The sequence below is a fragment of the Heterodontus francisci genome, unplaced genomic scaffold, assembly GCF_036365525.1.
Source record: "Heterodontus francisci isolate sHetFra1 unplaced genomic scaffold, sHetFra1.hap1 HAP1_SCAFFOLD_571, whole genome shotgun sequence".
Lineage (NCBI taxonomy): Eukaryota > Metazoa > Chordata > Chondrichthyes > Heterodontiformes > Heterodontidae > Heterodontus > Heterodontus francisci.
Window position 1 is genome coordinate 840364 of NW_027141237.1, and position 19506 is coordinate 859869.

A 19506-nucleotide genomic window follows, 5' to 3' on the forward strand; every position below is an offset into this window, starting at 1 on the left:
AAGACAGCAAGAAGCAAGATGTCAGGTAACTGCAGATCTGTCAGGTTAATTTCAATTGTAGGAAAGTTACCGGAATTTATCATTAAGGACAGAGTGGATGAGCATCTGAACAAGTACAGGCTGACAATGAGAGTCGGTATGGATGGATGTGATGCCCATGCCTGACTAAGGTTTTATTTTGAAACGGTCACAAACAAAAAGGTCAGGGGAATGTCTGTAAACGTTATCTCTATCTACTTCCAAAGCAGATTAAATAAGGTTCTGCACAAGAGTGTATGCGATATATGGCAAGAATGAGAGCTCATTGAATTGGAGATAACCTTAGGACGTGGGTTCATAATTGGTTGGGATATACTAAACAGACAGTAGGGATAAAGGGGAAGTACTCTGATTGGGTGATATGACAAGTGGCGTTCCCGGGGATCCGGACTGGGGTCTCAGCTTTTCAGCATATACAACAATGATATGAATGAAGGAATAGAGAGAGTTGTCGCTCCCCGTTTGCAGGCGACAATAAGTCAGGAGGATCATCAGAACGTGGAGATTGAAGCAGAAAGTTCCAATGCGGTAAAGCCAGTTTCAGGAAGCTGCCAAAACAGAGACAGACGGAGTGCTTTGTGGGGAAGTGTGAGATAATCCACACTGGATTCAAGAGAAACAAAAATAGCGAGAGACTGGAAACCGTGGAGGAGCTGAGGGATTTGCGTCTCCAACTCCATAAATCACTAAAAACTGATGCGAATGTTTAAAATGCAATCAAAAAGGCTTTTATCTGAAGAACGATGGAATGCCAAAGGGGAGAAAGATATGCTTTAGTCAGACTGCAGAATTCCATTTTATTCTGGACACCACACGTCACGAAGGAAACACTGGCCTTGTAGGGGGTGGGGGGAGGTGTAAGCATAGATTTATTGAAGTGCCACCGGTGGTTCAAGGGTTGAATTACGAGGGCATGATGCGTAAATCTGCCTTGTACTCCACTGAATGCAAAAGGCGAACCAGTGATCCAACGGAGATGTTTCAGGCCATATTGGAATTCGGTGGTCTAGATGCAGGCAAAGCTATTTTCTGTGCTGAGGGAATCTGCACTATCAGGGCACTATCTTAAAATTAGAACTTGGCCGTTCAGGATTGATATCCCGAATCGCCTTTTCAGACAAAGGATGTTGTGTTAGTCCCTAACTGAAAAGGAAACCAGCAACTTCAGGGTTCAGGGGACACAGAACTGGATAGAACCAGATAAATCAGACTCAGAGCTGTCCAAGCTCAGATAACAAGATTGCAGTGTGCATGCGGAGTGAAGGTAGTGGAAGCTGAATCCAAGAGCTAGTCATATACGAGTGTCTGCAGCTGTTTCAGTTACTACAGGTAACTCTGGTGGATCCATGCCATCAAGACTGTCCTGAGCAGAGCTGAGGAGGTTCTGGAGTAGGGCGCTGTTTTTGGTGAAGACCATACCCGAGGAGTGTGAGTTGAAGGGGAACTGCTGTTGGATGAGAATCAGTGGCTGAATCTTGAAAGGCAGAAGTTGCAGATCGACTTGAGGAAGCTCAGAGCTTTGGAGAACGTTGTGGCTGTAACTGGTGCAAAAATGCAGAGTGGACTACCCACTAAATCCATGAGATCGACCTTTGTTGTGTCGAATAGTTAGGTGTAATTTGTAATTATATATATAGACTGTTAATTCCTCCTTGATATTTTTTTATTTTTGTTTGTTTGTTAATATAAACATTTAGTTTAGAGATACAGCACTGAAACAGGCCCTTCGGCCCACCGAGTCTGTGCCGACCATCAACCACCCATTTATACTAATCCCAGACGAATCCCATATTCCAATAACATCCCCACCAGTCCCTTTATATTTCTTTACCACCTACCTATACTAGGGGCAATTTATAATGGCCAATTAACCTATCAACCTGCAAGTCTTTGGCATGTGGGAGGAAACCGGAGCACCCGGAGGAAACCCACGCAGACACAGGGAGAACTTGCAAACTCCGCACAGGCAGTACCCAGAATCGAACCCGGGTCCCTGGAGCTGTGAGGCTGCGGTGCTAACCACTGCGCCACTGTCGCTTGTTTTTTTTTCTATTGATAGCTCCGATGAATTCTGTTCTTTTGTGCTGTTAATCTCCACGGGATCATAACAATATGCATAGATAGATTGAGTGATAGATCGGGAAATGGCACACGTACAAACACATGAGATAGACTGAAAAACAACATTGTGAAGTGCGCTCCTTAAGCAAAGTAGATTAATTAGTGCTGAAAGCATTTCTAGTGGTTTTCGTGGATTGAATAGCTGCCAATCACATTTCTGAGGTGATTCAACACTTTAGCTGCTGATCAAATACCACCCCCTCATTCGCAACATCTATCAGTCGCAAGTAAGCCTTGACAGCATGGAAAGATGTTGGGAATTGCCATCTATTTAAAGTAAATATTTTCCAATTGCATATTCACAGCGTGTTCTGAGGGACTGACTCTGGATTGTTCAAGATCAGAGATGCCCCTTAAACTGACGTACAGGAAGAAAGGAAGCAGGGACATTTGCATGAAGCACCTCAAATACAATGGGGTATTTGGAACATGGGACGATATTGGTTCAGAAGCCGAATGCAGACAGCGGTGGTGAACCATAGCTTTTCAGTGTGGCGGGAATTGTACAAAGGGGTCGCCCAGGTGTTCATTAGGATCACTGCTCCTTTTGAAATATGTTAATGACATAGACGTACATGCAGAGACATAGTTTCAAAGTTTGCAGCTGATGCAAAACTCTGACAAGGAGTAAATAATGATCAGGATAGCAGCAGACTTCAAGTTGAAATTGGCACGTGGGTGAAATGGGCAGAAACATGGCCGGTACAATTGAGTGCAGAGAGGTGTTCGATGTTTAATTGTCAAAGGCAGAAGGAGGAGAGGAGATACAAACAAAATGGTACAATTTTGAATGACCCGGAGGTTCTCATAAACAGACCTTGTAAGTTGGCTCGAAAAGTTGAGAAGGCTGACTTAAAAACATACGGGATCATTTGCTTTACGAGTGGAAATATACGGTGTACAAAAGCCAACAACTTGCACTGCAATTTCGTAATTCACTGGTTCAGACTGGGCACCAAATTTTGGGAAGGATGCTGAGCAGATTTACGAGGGTAATACAAGGGTTAGGTAACTTCAGTTCATGTGGAAAGACCAGAGAAGCTGGTGTTGTTCTACTTCCAGCAGAGAAAGTTAAGTGGAAACTGAATAGCAGTGTTCAAAAGCTGAAGGATTTTATCAGAGTAGATCGGGAGAAACTGTTTGCAGTGGAGGGATGTTCGATAATGAAAGGAGACAGATTTAACCCATAATTGGCAAAAGAACCAGTAAGTGAGGTGTGGAGAATTCCTTTCATACAGTGACTTGTTAAGGTCGGTAATGCACTACCTGAAGGGTGGCGAAAGTAGCCTCAATCTGAACTACATGGATATATCCTTGAAAAGGAAAACATGACTTGGCCAGGGTGAAAGGGAATTGAAAATTTTGTCAAAGAGCTAGTGCAGGCACAATGCGCTGAATGGCCTACTAATGTGCTTCATGATGCTCAGATTTTATGACAGATAGAGGGAGAGAGAGAGAGGAATAGATCGACAGATAGACAGATAGACAGATAGATAGTTAGTTAGTTGAATGAACGGGCTGTGCTATTAAATAATTATCTTAAGTAAGGAAGATTAATTCGGGCTGAAAACATTTCGGGTTGCTTCAAATTATGACCACGCTTCTCGACTTGGGATTGGGCACTGTGCTGCCGGTCAATACCTCTGCCTCGTTACTGGCAACATCTATCACTCACCGTGGACAGGACGGAATGATGCTGAGAACTGCCATCCATCGAAAGCATGTATATTCACATTATTTTGTAAGGGACCCGAATCTGAACTGCTCAGTATATGAGATGCCCCTTACAGTGACAAAAATGAAATAAGGAACGCTTTTTTAGAGGTGGTTTGATTCCTAAAATAACTGATCAGTTGTAAAGAATTGATTATCAGAGTGGAGGGTCGTATATAATGGTCTCAGTGAGGCACTGGCATTAGCACCACTGCTCGTTTTGGTATATATTAATTACCCGGACATGGGCACAGGGCATTATTATCAGGTTTGCAGTTAACACAGAGCTCGGATATGCAGTAAACAGTGAACAGGATGGTACCAGACTCAGGATGACACTAGTCAAATGGGCAGACATATGACAAACTAATTTAAATGCAGGGAAGCATGAGATGTTGAATTTGGAAGGAAGAATGAGGTGAGTCAATAATAATCAAAATGGTATAATTTTAAAGCATATACAGAAAGAGAGCTGGAGGTGTACACAGACAAGTCCTTGATGGTGACAGGTCAAGTTGATTAAGCTGTTAATAAGCATAGGGATGCCGAGCTTTATAAAGACGGACATCTCGTACAAAAACAAACACTTTATTCTGAAACTTTATAAATCACTGGTTCGGTCTGCAATATTGTATCCATGTTTGGGACCAGACTTTAGGATGACTATCACAAACCTGGAGCTGGTGTCGTGCTAATTTACTTGTTAGCACCAGGGCCGGGCGGATTTCTATTATGTGGGGAGATTGGAGAAATTGTTATAGTTATCGTTCGAAAACAATGAAGTTTAAGGGGAGATTTAAGCCAGAAGTTCAAGATTATGAAGGATTTGGTAAGTAAGGATACATTGTTTCTAGTGGCATGAGGGTCAGTAACCAGAGGGCACATATTTAAGACAATTGGCAATGGATCCAGGGGGGAGATGATGGGAATGTCATTTGCACAGTGACTTGTTGTGATCTGGAATGTGCTGCTTGAAGGGGGATTGAAAGCAAATTTAACAGAAACTTGCAAAAGGGAATTGGATAACTTCTTGGAAAGTTGAACTTCTAAGGCGAAAGCGCAGGACCCTGGGACGAAGAGCCGATGGACTGAATGGCCTCCTTCTGTGCTGGATGATGTATGATTTTATCATTTGCAGCTGTTTGAAATGGTGAAATACCTGCCAATCACATTTCTCTGTTTGAAGCAAGGACATTTTCGCTGCCAGTCAACATTTCTGCCTCGCTATTGGGGACATATTAAGTCAGAAATGAGTATTGACAGTACAGAAAGTTGCAAGGTGCCGCCACCTATTTAATATATTTTGATACCATAATCCTAGCGGTTTGGGGGAACCGGGGACTCTGGAATGTTGAACACAGGAGACGCACCTTTCATTTTTAAGCTTGAAGTAAGAAGTTAGAAATATCTTCTAAAATAAATGCATCACACAGAAAATCATGTGCAAACTTACCAGAGAGAAGAGCAATGCATGCAGAAGAAATCCATGCCACTGGAGTCATGTTAAAAATGAGAAAACTGGTATTCGATTCTCCAATGGAAGAGGTGCAAATGACACTTCAGAGAGAATAGTTCCTTGCAAAGTTAATTCAATTCTGCTCCATTACACGAACGTTATCAGCCCCGTTGCACATTTTAGAAAGGAAGCAGAGGAACATGTGTTCTTTTGGGCCTCCTTATCTCGAGAGACAATGGATACGCGCCTGGAGGTGGTCAGTGGTTTGTGAAGCAGCGCCTGGAGTGGCTATAAAGGCCAATTCTGGAGTGACAGGCTCTTCCACAGGTGCTGCAGAGAAATTTGTTTGTTGGGGCTGTTGCACAGTTGGCTCTCCCCTTGCGCCTCTGTCTTTTTTTCCTGCCAACTACTAAGTCTCTTCGACTCGCCACAATTTAGCCCTGTCTTTATGGCTGCCCGCCAGCTCTGGCGAATGCTGGCAACTGACTCCCACGACTTGTGATCAATGTCACACGATTTCATGTCGCGTTTGCAGACGTCTTTATAACGGAGACATGGACGGCCGGTGGGTCTGATACCAGTGGCGAGCTCGCTGTACAATGTGTCTTTGGGGATCCTGCCATCTTCCATGCGGCTCACATGGCCAAGCCATCTCAAGCGCCGCTGACTCAGTAGTGTGTATAAGCTGGGGATGTTGGCCGCTTCAAGGACTTCTGTGTTGGAGATATAGTCCTGCCACCTGATGCCAAGTATTCTCCGAAGGCAGCGAAGATGGAATGAATTGAGATGTCGCTCTTGGCTGGCATACGTTGTCCAGGCCTCGCTGCCGTAGAGCAAGGTACTGAGGACACAGGCCTGATACACTCGGACTTTTGTGTTCCGTGTCAGTGCGCCATTTTCCCACACTCTCTTGGCCAGTCTGAACATAGCAGTGGAAGCCTTACCCATGCGCTTGTTGATTTCTGCATCTAGAGACAGGTTACTGGTGATAGTTGAGCCTAGGTAGGTGAACTCTTGAACCACTTCCAGAGCGTGGTCGCCAATATTGATGGATGGAGCATTTCTGACATCCTGCCCCATGATGTTCGTTTTCTTGAGGCTGATGGTTAGGCCAAATTCATTGCAGGCAGACGCAAACCTGTACTGCAACACATTTTAAGTATTTTTTTTCCCTAACAGCCCTGCGGTTTTATTTCTACTCAGAGAGCGGTTTCACACCAGAGCTGAGATACTGACATTGACAGTAAGACTGCTGCACTCATCTAAACTGGTGGGCCATGCACAACAAAGGTCATCTCGCCGAAGAACTTAGACATCTGCCCAAATACTGGTGGCTCCAGTGAGCACACTACAGGGCTGCAGGCCCCAGCAACGACAGCATGAGCCGATCCTTCAACACGCAATGCTAAAGGTGTTAAGATATTGGCTGCCGCACTGCTTATTATGGTCAGTTTACAGGGCCGGGTCCATCTAAAAAGCGCCAATTCCAAAATCCACTGAAGATTGGGCCAACCACAATATGCCAACATCTCAACACAGCTGATACTTGCCCCCAGGCATTGGATGCCCTTGAACTGCTTCTGGGAGTGAACAACTTGTATTTGAATAAAATGGCAGAATTATTTTCTGGTGCTTCATCTTATAGCTGACCTATCGAACTTCCTCATTTCTGTCCGGTAAAGCTGTTATTTATCTTGAGTTGCTTGTGTCAGCAAGATCTGTCCTTGTTATTGCAACAGAACATCTGCTTCCTTTTTAACCACGAACTGTAACTGGACCAACAGTGGCTTTGATGATTATAAATCCTATCTCTTATAACCTTTTCCAACATTTTACCCACAATCGAAGTAAGGTTCACAGGTCTATAATTACCAGGGCTGTCTCTACTCCCCTTCTTGAACAAGGGGACAACATTTGCTCTCCTCCAGTCTTCCGGCACTACTCCTGTCGACAATGACGACATAAAGATCAACAACAACGGCTCTGCAATCTCTTCCCTGGCTTCCCAGAGAATCATAGGATAAATCCCATCTGGCCCAGGGGACCTATCTATTTTCACACTTTCCAAAATTGCTAACACCTCCTCCTTGTGAATCTCAATCCCATCTAGCCTAGTAGGCTGTATCTCTGTAATCTCCTCGACAACATTTTCTTTCTCTACTGTAAATACTGACGAAAAATATTCATTTAACGCTTCCCCCATCTCCTCTGATTCCACGCACAACTTCCCACTACTATCCTTGATTGGCCCTGTTCTAACTCTAGTCATTCTTTTATTCATGATATACCTAGAGAAAGCCTTAGAGTTTTCTTTGATCCTATCCGCCAATGACTTCTCGTGTCCTCTCCTTGCTCTTCTTAGCCCTCCCTTTAGATCCGTCCTGGCTAGCTTGTAACTCGCAAGCGCCCTAACTGAGCCTTCACGTCTCATAATAACATAAGCCACCTTCTTCCTCTTGACAAGCGCCTCAACTTCTTTAGTAAACCATGGCTCCCCCGCTCGACAACTTCCTCCCTGCCTGACAGCTACATACTTATCAAGGACACGCATTAGCTGCTCCTTGAATAAGCTCCACATTTCGTTTGTGCCCATCCCCTGCAGTTTCCTTCCCCATCCTACACATCCTAAATCTTGCCTAATCGCGTCATAATTTCCTTTCCCCCAGCTATAATTCTTGCCCTGCGGTATATACCTGTCCCTGCCCATCGCTAAGGTAAACCTAACCGAATTGTGATCGCTATCGCCAAAGTGCTCACCTACATCTAAATCTAACACCTGGCCGGGTTCATTACCCAGTACCAAATCCAATGTGGCATCGCCCCTGGTTGGCCTGTCCACATACTGTGTCAGAAAACCCTCCTGCACACACTGGACAAAAACAGACCCATCTAAAGTACTCGAACTATTGTATTTCCAGTCAATATTTGGAAAGTTAAAGTCCCCCATAACCACTACCCTGTTACTCACGCTCCTGTCGAGAATCATCTTCGCTATCCTTTCCGCTACATCTCTGGAACTATTCGGAGGTCTAAAGAAAACTCCCAACAGGGTGACCTCTCCTCTCCTGTTTCTAACCTCGGCCCATACTACCTCCGTAGACGAGTCCTCAAACGTCCTTTCTGCCGCTGTAATTCTTTCCTTGATTAACAATGCCACCCCCCCCCGCCTCTTTTACCCTCTTCTCTGTTCTTTCTGAAACATCTAAATCCCGGAACCTGCAACATCCATTCCTGCCCCTGCTCTACCCATGTCTCCGAAATGGCCACAACATCAGGATCCCAGGTACCAACCCATGCTGCAAGCCCACCCACCTTATTCTGGATGCTGCTGGCGTTGAAGTAGACACACTTTAAACCAAGTTCTTGCGTGCCAGTGCCCTCTTGCGTCCCTGTAACCTTATCCCCTACCTCACTGCTCTCAACAGCCTGTACACTGGAACTACAATTTAGGTTCCCATTCCCCTGCTGATTTAGTTTAAACCCCCCCCCCCGAAGATAACTAACAAATCTCCCCCCCAGGATATTGGTACCCCTCTGTTTCAGGTGAAGACCATCCTGTTTGTAGAGGTCCCACCTACCCCAGAAAGAGCCCCAATTATCCAGGAAACCAAAAACCTCCCTCCTACACCATCCCTGCAGCCACGTGTTCAACTCCTCTCTCTCCCTATTTCTCTCTTCGCTAGCACGTGGCACGGGCAACAACCCAGAGATAACAACTCTGGTTGTTCTCGCTCTAAGCTTCCACCCTAGCTCCCTGAATTTCTGCCTTAAATCCCCATCTCTCTTCCCACCTATGTCGTTGGTTCCTATGTGGACCACGACTTGGGGGTGCACCCCCTCCCCCTTAAGGATCCCAAAAACACGATCAGAGACATCACGTACCCTGGCACCTGGGAGGCAACACACCAACCGTGAGTCTCTCTCGTTCCCACAGAACCTCCTATCTGTTCCCCTAACTATGGAGTCCCCAATGACTAATGCTCTGCTCCTCTTCCCCTTTCCCTTCTGAGCAACAGGGACAGACTCTGTGCCAGAGACCTGCACCCCATTGCTTACCCCTGGTAAGTCGTCCCCCGCAACAGTATCCAAAACGGTATACCTGTTGTTGAGGGAAACGGCCACAGGGGATCCCTGCACTGCCTGCTGGTTCCCTCTCCTTCCCCTGACGGTAACCCATCTACCTACTTCTTTTACCTGAGGTGTGACTGCCTCCCTATAACTCCTGTCAATAATCCCCTCCGCCTCCCGAATGATCCGAAGTTCATCCAGCTCCAGCTCCAGTTCCCTAACGCGGTCTGCAAGGAGCTGGAGTTGGGTGCACTTCCCGCAGATGCAGTCAGCAGGGACACTCTTGGGGACCCCTCCCTCCCACATTCTGCAGGAGGAACTTACAACTGCCTTTACCGCCATTCCCACTATTCTAGATTCCCAACAAATCTACTGAAAAACCAAACAAAAAAAAAAAGTCAAAACTTGTTCGCTTAGCAATCCGACGGACTGAACATTTTAAATAAAAAGCTTACCTTATCAACACACCAGAGTCATTTTTTTTGGTTAGAGGAGGAGGGTGGGTGGGAGACACTACACGTGTAGTGTCTCGGGTACTGCCACTGCCCAAATAAATAGTTTTCCCTGACCCAGCAGTCCCCTGGTCCTCCGAAACAAAAGGGGATTAACTTGTAACTTACACGGAAATTGACCGCTCAGCTGTAAGTTTGCTCCGCACCTCGTTCAGTCAAAGCTGCTCCTCGCAAAAAGAAAATGATTTTAAAACTGCCCAAATAAATAGTTTTCCCTTACCCAGCAGTCCCCTGGTCCTCCGAAAGAAAAGGGGATTAACTTGTAACTTACACTGAAATTGACTGCTCAGCTGTAAGTTCACTCCACACCTCGTTCTGTCAAAGCTGCTCCTCGCAAAAAAGAAAATGATTTTAAAACTGCCCAAATAAATAGTTTTCCCTTACCCAGCAGTACCCTGGTCCTCCGAAACAAAAGGCTGCAGCTGTTTCAGTTACTTCAGGTAACATTGGTGGATCCACGCCATCAAAACTGTCCTGAGCAGAGCTGAGGAGGTTCTGGAATAATGCGCTGTTTTTGGTGAAGACCAGTACCCGTGGAGCTTGGGTTGATGGGGAACTGCTGTTGGATGAGAAGCAGTGGCTGAATCTTGAAAGACAGAAGCTGCAGATCCACCTGAGGAAGCGCAGAGCTTTACAGAACTTTGTGGATGTAGCTGGTTCCAAAATGCTCAGTGGACTGCCCAGTAAATCCATGAAATTTACCTTTGTTGTGTCGAATATATAAGGTCTAATTTGTGATTATACATATGGACGGTTATTTGTCTGTTAATTCATGTTTAATTTATTTTGACTTTGGTTTGTTTGTTAAAGTTATTGAGTTTAATTTTGTCGGCTTGTTTTTTTCTATTACGTTTATTCAATACATTCTGTTCTTTTATGATGTTACACGGACAGACAGACAGACAGATTTAAAAACATTGTAAACTGTGCTACTTAAACAAAGAAGATTAATTCGTGCTGAAAGAAATTCTCGTGTTCTATTTTATGGACTAAATAGCTGTCAATCACAGTTCTGTGGTTATTCAGCTACTATTAACTGTTAATAGCTGCTAATCAAGACCCGCCTCGCTATTCGCGACATATATCTATCACAAGTAAGTCTTGACAGCATGGAATGATGTTGGAATCCGCCAAATATTTAAAATAAATATTTTCCTATTTTATATTCGCAGCGTTTTGCGAGGGACTGACTCTGGGTTGCTCAAGATCGGAGATGCCCCTTAAATTGACAAACAGGAAGTAAGGAATCAGAGAAATTTCCATAACGCGCCTGAAATACAGTTGGATATTTGGAGCATGGGGGCGATATTAGTTAAGAAGCCGAAGACAGAGAGTGGGGGTGAACCATTTCCTTCTAGAGTGGCGGGACATGAGCAGTGGTGTCTCCCAGGCGTTCATTATGATCACTGCTCCTTTTGATATATGCTAATGACCTAGACTTGCATAAAGATGCATATTTTCAAAGTTTGCTGCAGAGACAAAATTCGGGCAAATAGTAAACAATGATGAGGATTGCATCAGGCTTCAATTTGAAGTTGCCACCCGGGTGAAGTGGACAGACACATGGCAGATACAATTTAGTGCAGAGAGGTGTGCGATGTTGAATTGTCAAAGGCAGAAGGAGGAGAGGAGATACAAGCTAAATCGCACAATTTTGAAGGGATGGCAGGAACAGGGGGACCAGGACGCTCCCATACAGATCTTCTAAGGTGGCAGGAGAAGTTGAGAAGGTTCATTTCAAAGCATAGGACATCCTATGCGTTCTCAGTGGAAATATACGCTGCACAATAGCCAACAAGCTGCGGTACAATTTCATAATTCATTGGTTGAGCCTGGATTTAGTATTCTGTTCAGTTCTGGGCACAACATTTTGAAAAGGATGTCAAGGCCTTGGAGAGGGTGTGGAAGAGATTTACTGGGGTAATACCAGGGATTAGCAACTTAGTTAATGTGGAGAGACCAGAGAAGCTGGGGTTCTTCGCCTTCCAGAAGACAAGGTTAAGGGAAAATTGAATAGCAGTGTGAAAATGCTGAAGGCTTTTAACATTGTAGATTGGGAAGCGTTGTTTTCAGTGGCAGGATGCTTGGGAATGAGAGGAGAGAGGTTTAAGAGAATTGGCAATAGAATCAGTCGGGGAGATGTGGAGAATTCCTTTCATATAGTAACATGTTAAGGTCGGCAATGCACCACCTGGAGGGTGGTGAAAGTAGAGACTGAATCCGAAATAAATGGATATGTACTTGAAATTGAAAACACTACTTGGCCAGGGTGAAAGAGAATTGAAAGCTCTATCAATGAGCTAGTACAGGTACAATGCGTGGAATGACCTACAATTGTGCTATTTGATTCCAAGAAGTTATGATAGGTGTATAGATTGTTAGATAGATAGATAGATAGATAGATAGATAGATAGATAGATAGATAGATAGATAGATAGATAGATAGATAGATAGATAGATAGATAGATAGATAGATAGATAGATAGATAGATGGATAGATCGATCCAGAGAAAGACGAACAGACAGGCTGTGCTATTAAACGAAGTACCTTCAGCAAGGCAGATTAATTCTGGCTGAAAACATTTCTGGTTGTTTCAAATGATGAGCTGTCTGTCAACTGCACTTCTCTACTTGGTTATTGGCCACTTTAGCCACCAGTCAATATTTGTGCCTCCTTATAGTAACATCTATAAGTCACCGTGGACAGGACAGAATGATGCTGAGAACTGCCATCTGCCTAAAACATGTATATTCACATCATTTTGTAAGGGACCCGAATCTGAACTGCTCAGTATATGAGATGCCCCTTACATTGACAAACAGGAAATAAGGAACTTTTTTTTCAGAGGTGGTGTGGTTCCTAAAATACCTGATAAGTTAAAAAGGGTTGTTTTTGAGAGCGGAGGGAACTATATAGTGGTGTCTGTGAGGCGCTGGTATTAGCACCACTTCTGTTTCTGGCATATATTAGTGACCTGGACTTGGGCACAGGGGGTTATTTCAACGTTTACAGTTAACACAGCTCTCGAATATGCAGTAAACAGTGAACAGGATGGTACCAGACCCAGGATAGCACAATAAAATGAGAAGACACATGACACATTAATTTAAAGGCAGGGAAGCATGAGATGTTGAATTTCGGAAGGAGGAATGAGGTTAGTCGATAATAATCTAAATGGTATAATTTTAAAGCGTGTACAGGAAGAGAGAGAGCTGGAGGTGTACACAGACAAATCCTTGATGGTGACAGATCAAGTAGATCAAGCTGTTCATAAGCCTGGGGATCCCGAGCTTGATAAAGACAGACATCTTGTACAAAAACAAACACTTTATTCTGAACCTAACCACGGTTTAGGTCTCAGCTGCAATATTGCATCCATGCTTGTAACCGGACTTTAGGATGACTGTCATGACCTTGGAAAGGGTGTCGTGCAGATTTACTAGTCGGTACCAGGGCCGGAGGGATTTCCATTACGTTGGGAGACTGGAGAACCTGTAATAGTTTTCGTTAGAAAACAATGAAGGGTAAGGGAGATTCAATAGAAGTGTTTAAGATTATGAAGGATTTTTCAAATAAAGAGAAACTGTTTCCAGTCACAGGAGGGTCATTAACCAGAGGGTACGTCTTTAAGATAATTGGTCAAATAACCAGAGGGGGAGATGAAGGGAATGTTATTTACACTGTGAGTTGTTGTGATTTGCAATGTGCTGCCTGAAAGGGGATTGGAATCAGATTCTGCAGAAACTTTCAAAAGGGAATTGGATAAATAAGTGTAAAGTTGAATTTCTGAGGGGAAAGAGCTGAGCCCTGGGGCTAAGAGCCGATGGACCGAATGGCCTCCTTCAATGTAGGATGAAGTACGATTTTATCATTTCTAGCTGTTTGAATTGGTGAAATACCTGCCAATCACATTTCTCTATTTGGTGCTTGGACATTTTCGCTGCCAGTCAACGTTTGTGCCTCGTAATTTGGGATATTAAGTCAGAAATGAGCCCTGACAGTGCAGAAAGATGCAGGGGCGGTTACCTATTTGATATATTTAATTGCCATAATCCTAGCGTTTTGGGAGGACCCGGGCCTCTGGACTGCTGAAGACAGGAGACGCCCCTTAAATTTTCAAGTTTGAAGTAAGACGATAGAAGTATCTTCGAAAATAAACACATCACCCAGAAAATCATGTGCAAACTTACCAGAGAGAAGAGCAATGCATGCAGAGGAAATCCACGACAAAAAAGTCAGATGAAAAATGAGGAAACTGGTCTGCAATTTTCCAATGGAACGGGCGCAAGTGACACTTCAGAGAGAATACCTCATTGTAAATTTGATTACATTTTGCTCTATTCCACAAGTGCTACCAGTACCGTTGCAAATTTCATAGAGGAAGCAGAGAAAAATGTGCCACAATCCACCAAAGAGCAATGTTTGTTTGTTTTTTTAAGAGCCCTGCCGTTTTATTTCTACTCAGAATGCGGTTTAACACCAGAGCTGAGGCAGTGACATTTACAGTCAAACTGCTGCACTAATCTAAACTGGTGGGTCATGCACATTAAAGGTCATCTCGCCGAAGAACGTAGACAACAGCTCTCAGATTGGGGACCACAGGGCGGCAGGCCCTAGCAACGACAGCATGAGCCGAGCCGACAACACACAATGTCAGAGGTGTTAATATATTGTTTTCCGCCTTGCTCATTATGGTCAGGTTACAGGGCCGGGTTATCTAAGAAGCACCATTTCTGAACACTGCTGAAGATTGGACCAGCCACCATATGCAAACATCTCAACATAGTTTATACTTTGCCCCAGGCGCTGATAGTCATTGAGCTGCTTTTGGGAGTGATCAGCCTATATCTTAATAAAATAACTGAATTATTTTCCCGTGCTTCATCTTGTGGCTGATCTATTGACCTTCCTCATTTCAGTCCGGTAAAGCTGTCATTTATCTTGAATTGCTTGTGTCAGCAACGTCTTTCCTTGTTATTTCAGCAGACCATCTGCTTCCTCTTTTGACCACGAACTGTAACTAGATCAACACTGGCTTTCAACTGATATTCCATCCAGCAAGAAGAAAATAGTCCCCAGTTTGCTGAAAGCAAAGAGCTGTGTTATTTCAGTAGCTAGTAGCTACTTTATTCCTTTTATTTTTACATGGGCTCACCTCCATTTTTTGGCAGACAGTGAGTCATTTTATAGAGGAGGGACATTACAGCGAGTCTAACTCACCTCTGTGACAATACAATTCAACAAGCAGGCATACATGTTTTCTCGTGTAGATGCAAACACATTTTTAAACTGAGGAGCAGTAAATTCGGAAGAATAGCAGGATTTTCTCACCTTTTATTAGAAGGGTGGGAGCAGTTTGCGATTTTGCAAATAGTAACTTGCAAAATCTTCGTGGTTGAAATTTTTTACGAACATTAAATTAATTATAATTTATTATCTGCTTGTTCTTTCTTATGTTCTCACGCTTTAGGATGTGGGGGCCCCTCCTTGTCCTTCCAACCACATCGGCATCAGGGCAGGCGGTGGCGTAGTGCTGTGTTTCACTGGATCAGAAACCCAGAAACCCAGGGTATTGCTCTGGGGACATGGGTTCCAGTACCACCACAGCAGAAGGTGGAATTTGACTTCAGTTAATAAATTTGGAATTAAAAGCGAGTCCAATGATGGCCATGTAACCAGTGTCGATAGTTCTGAAAACCCATCTGGTTCACGAATGTCCTTCAGGGAAGGAAATCTTACCTCGTCTGGCCGACATGTGACTCCAGACGCAGAGCAATGTTGTTGACTTTTAAATGCCCTCTGAAATGGCCGAACAAGCCATTCTGTTGCATCTAACCGCTACGAAGTCAATTAAAAAGGAATGAAACTGTACAGACCACCCGGCATCGACCAAGGCAAGGGAAATGACAATGGCAAATGCAGCCCTGTCGAACCAGCAAAGTCCTCCTTGCTAATATCTGGGGGAGTGTGCCAAGGTTGGGAGAGCTGACCCAGAGACTAGTCAAGCAACAGCCTGACATACTCATACATGGCAGACAACGTCCCAAGCGCCACCATGACCAGCCCCATTATCTCTTGCCCCACCCCCACCTCACTTGTTTATAATCTGTCACTTTTCTAATATTTGTCAGTTCCGAAGAAGGGTCACTGACCCGAAACGTTAACTCTGCTTCTCATTCCAGAGATGCTGCCAGACCTGCTGAGTGATTCCAACATTTCTTGTTTTTGTTTCAGATTTCCAGCATCCGCGGTATTTAGCTTTTATGTTGTGTATGACCAGCCCCATGTCTGTCCTGTCCCAACGGCAGCACAGACCTAGCAGAGGTGGCAGCACAGTGGTATACGGGAGGGACCTGCCCTGGGAGGCCTCAACACCTCAGGGGCCCATGAAGTCACCTCGCGTCAGGTCAAACATGGGCAATGAAACCTCCTGCTAATCATCACCTACCGCCCTCCCTCAGGTGATGAGTCCGTACTCCTCCATGTTGAACATCACTTGGAGGAAGCACTGAGGGTGGCAAGGGCGCAGAACGTAATCTGGGTGGGGGAATTCAATGTCCATCACCGAGAATGGCTCGGTAGCACCACTGCTGGCCGAATCCTGAAGGACATAGCTGCCAGATTGGGTCTGCAGGTGGTAATGGAACCAACAAGAAGGAAAAACATACTTGACCTCGTCCTCACCAATCTGCCTGCCGCTGATGCATGACAGTATTGGTAGGAGTGACCACCGCACAGTCCTTGTGGAGCCGAAGCCCCGCCTTCACATTGAGGATACCATCCATCGGGTTGTGTTGCACTATAACCGTGCCAAATGGGATAGATTTCGAAAAGGTATAGCAATACAAAACTGGGCACCCATGAGGCACTGTGGGCCATCAGCAGCAGCAGAATTGTACTCAGCCACAATCTATAACCTCATGGCCTGGCATATCCCGCACTCTACCATTCCCATCAAGCCAGGAGACCAAACATGGTTCACGAGGAGGGCATGCCAGGAGCAGCATCAGGCATACCTCAAAATGAGGTGCCAACCTGGAGATGCTGCAACAGAGGATTAAATGCGTGCCAAACGGCATAAGCAGCATGCAAAATACAGAGCCAAGGGATCCCATAACCAACGGATCAGATCTAAGTTCTGCAGTCTTGCCACATCCAGCCATGAATGGTGCTGGAGAATTAAACAACTAACCGGAGGAGGTGGCTCCACAAATATCCCCATACTCAATGATGGGGCAGCCCAGCACATCAGTGTGAAAGATAAGGCTGAAGCATTTGCAACAATCTTCAGCCAGAAGTGCCGAGTTGATGCTCCATCTTGGACTCCTCCTGAAGTCCCCAGCATCACAGATGCCAGACTTCAGCCAATTCGGTTCACTCCACGTGATATCAAGAAACGACTGAAGGCACTGGATACTGCAAAGGCTTTGGGCCCTGACAATATTCCGGCAATAGTACCGAAGACCTGTGCTCCAGAACATGCCTCGTCCCTATCCAAGCTGTTCCAGTGCAGTGACAACACTGGAATCTCCCCAGCAATGTGGAAAATTGACCAGGTATGTCCTCTACACAAAACGCAGGAAAAGTCCAACCCAGCCAATTACCACCCATCAGCCTACTCTCAATCATCAGTAAAGCGATGGAAGGTATCATCAACTGTGCCTTCAAGCAGCATTTGCTTCGCAATAACCTGCTCAGTTACGCTAAGTTTGGGTTCCACCAGGGCTACTCAGCTTCTGACCTCATTACAGCCTTGGTTCAAGCATGGACAAAAGAGCTGAACTCTGGAGATGAGGTGAGAGTGACTGCCCTTGAAATCAATCACAGAATCACAGATTAATACAGTGCAGAAGAGGCCCTTCGGTCCATCAAGTCTGCACTGATGCATTAAAAACACTTGACCTGTCTACCTCATCCCATTTGCCAGCCCTTGGCCCATAGCCTTGAATGTTATGACGTGCCAAGTGCTCATCCAGGCACATTTTAAAGGATGTGAGGCAACCCGCCTCTACCACACTCCCAGGCAGTGCATTCTAGACTGTCACCACCCTCTGGGTAAAAAAAGTTCTTCTTCAAATTCCCCTTATCCCCTTACAGCTACTTCAACGAAATAAGAGGAATAAAAAAAACTTAGACTGCCTTTAACTGGAAGGAAGTCCTTTGGTTTGCCGAGGTGTCTCAAAGTCTAATAGTTGGATGCAGCTCTGAGTATTTACAGGTGAAGTTGATGATGAGTTTGTTTTTGGATAGGTGTTCAAAGAAATTCAACTCCAGGGGCTTCAGATAGGTCTCCCATCAGAATGCAGCAACAGAGGTGTCAGTTCTCACACACATTCGATGCAAAAGTCCTTTTTTTAAAAGGTGCAAGGTTTCTGCAAGCATTCAGGATATATTCAAAATTACAGGAGGCAAAGTGCCACTTCATACCAGCATTTGCTTTTCCAGAGCAGGTATTCTTCAAAGACGCAGGTAACAGTTGTCTGGTCATTCTTCTGATCTCCTGCCAGGTCCAGATGAAGATTCTAACTGTCTGCTTTTAGTCCAAAAACAGCATTTGTTAACAGTTCAAAGTGAAACTAGTTTTCCAAGCAGATCTCAAGCAGGTCATAAATTCTCTGTTGTCACAACAAAGGGTAGCTCTTAGTTCAAATCCACACTGTGGTTTCTTGAAATCACCAGGTTTCCAGTATTTGTTTACTGGTCAAAACCTGGAGCCCCTTTTTGGCCTGGCCTTTTTCTTCAAAAGCATCCATAAAGTTCAGCTATCTCCAAATGTTTCAATAGCCATGAAAACGAATTTCATTTTTAAAATAAATATTGATTCGAAGTTTTAACAAAATATGGAATCTTGTAACACGACTAAGGGGTTATTTCAACCTGACATCTATTTCCCACATCCCACTGGTCTGCAAATCGCAGCATCAATAAATTTGGGAACAGGAATAGGCCTCAAGCCTGTTCAATGTTGCAAATGTCATTGTGTAAACCAGCTTGTGAAATGCCACTCCATGTGGAAATTGACCACACACTGTGGCTGTTTTGGGTGACTTGCCTTTTTCTCTCTGAAAATTGAAACGGAAGAGAAAGTGCTCGTCACAGGAGAAGAATTTGATCTGCTTCGAAAGGAACCATTTTCTCCAAAGTGCCACATTCTTCCACTTCATTAAGGAATGAGGACCGTCATTCCTACTTCAAAATGACTATAATGATTTGGATTTCAATTCCATGCATTGCTATTCTCTCGCAATTAATCCCTCGCAATTAATTCCCCCCTCACAATTAATCCCCCCCTCGTAATTAATCCCCCCTCGCAATTAATGACCCCCTCGCAATTAATCCGCCCACGCAATTAATTCCCCGCTCGCAATTAATCTCCCCTCGCGATTAATCACGCCCCTCGCAATTTATCCCCCCTCGCAATTTATCCCCCCCCCGCGCAATTTATTCCTCCCCTGCGCAATTTATCTCCCCCCGCAATTTATCCCGCCCCCGGAATATATTCTCCAAATCCCCCCTGCAATTGATCCTGCCACCACCCGCACCCCACCGCCCCCACACCCGGCTGCAAATTTCCCCGGGCTATTTTTCCAACCTGC

The 19506-nt window shown here is 44.7% G+C and overlaps 2 protein-coding genes across 7 annotated transcripts in view; one reads left to right on the top strand and one right to left on the bottom strand.

Annotated features, from left to right (window-relative positions):
• Positions 1-15680, bottom strand: part of LOC137362507 (nectin-1-like) — a 28263-nt gene extending 12583 nt beyond the window's left edge. For 2 of the 6 annotated variants that reach the window (XM_068026897.1, XM_068026894.1), the window contains exon 1: positions 5327-5583. In XM_068026897.1, the coding sequence (XP_067882998.1) occupies positions 5327-5375 (49 nt within the window). In that variant the 5' untranslated portion in view covers positions 5376-5583. Of the gene's footprint in view, positions 1-5326; positions 5584-10293; positions 10445-15649 lie in introns of those variants that run through there. The other 4 variants (XM_068026895.1, XM_068026896.1, XM_068026892.1 and 1 more) reach the window with 4 other exon arrangements.
• Positions 12768-18013, top strand: LOC137362508 (uncharacterized). Its single transcript, XM_068026898.1, has 2 exons — positions 12768-13434; positions 16145-18013. The coding sequence occupies exon 2, from the start codon at positions 16972-16974 to the stop codon at positions 17689-17691; it is 720 nt and encodes a 239-aa protein (XP_067882999.1). The 5' UTR covers positions 12768-13434; positions 16145-16971; the 3' UTR covers positions 17692-18013.
• The last annotated feature ends 1493 nt before the right edge of the window (positions 18014-19506 follow it).

Coding starts and splice junctions, on each gene's coding strand:
- LOC137362508 (XM_068026898.1), top strand. CDS start 16,972: ATGCGTGCCAAACGGCATAAGCAGCATGCAAAATACAGAGCCAAGGGA.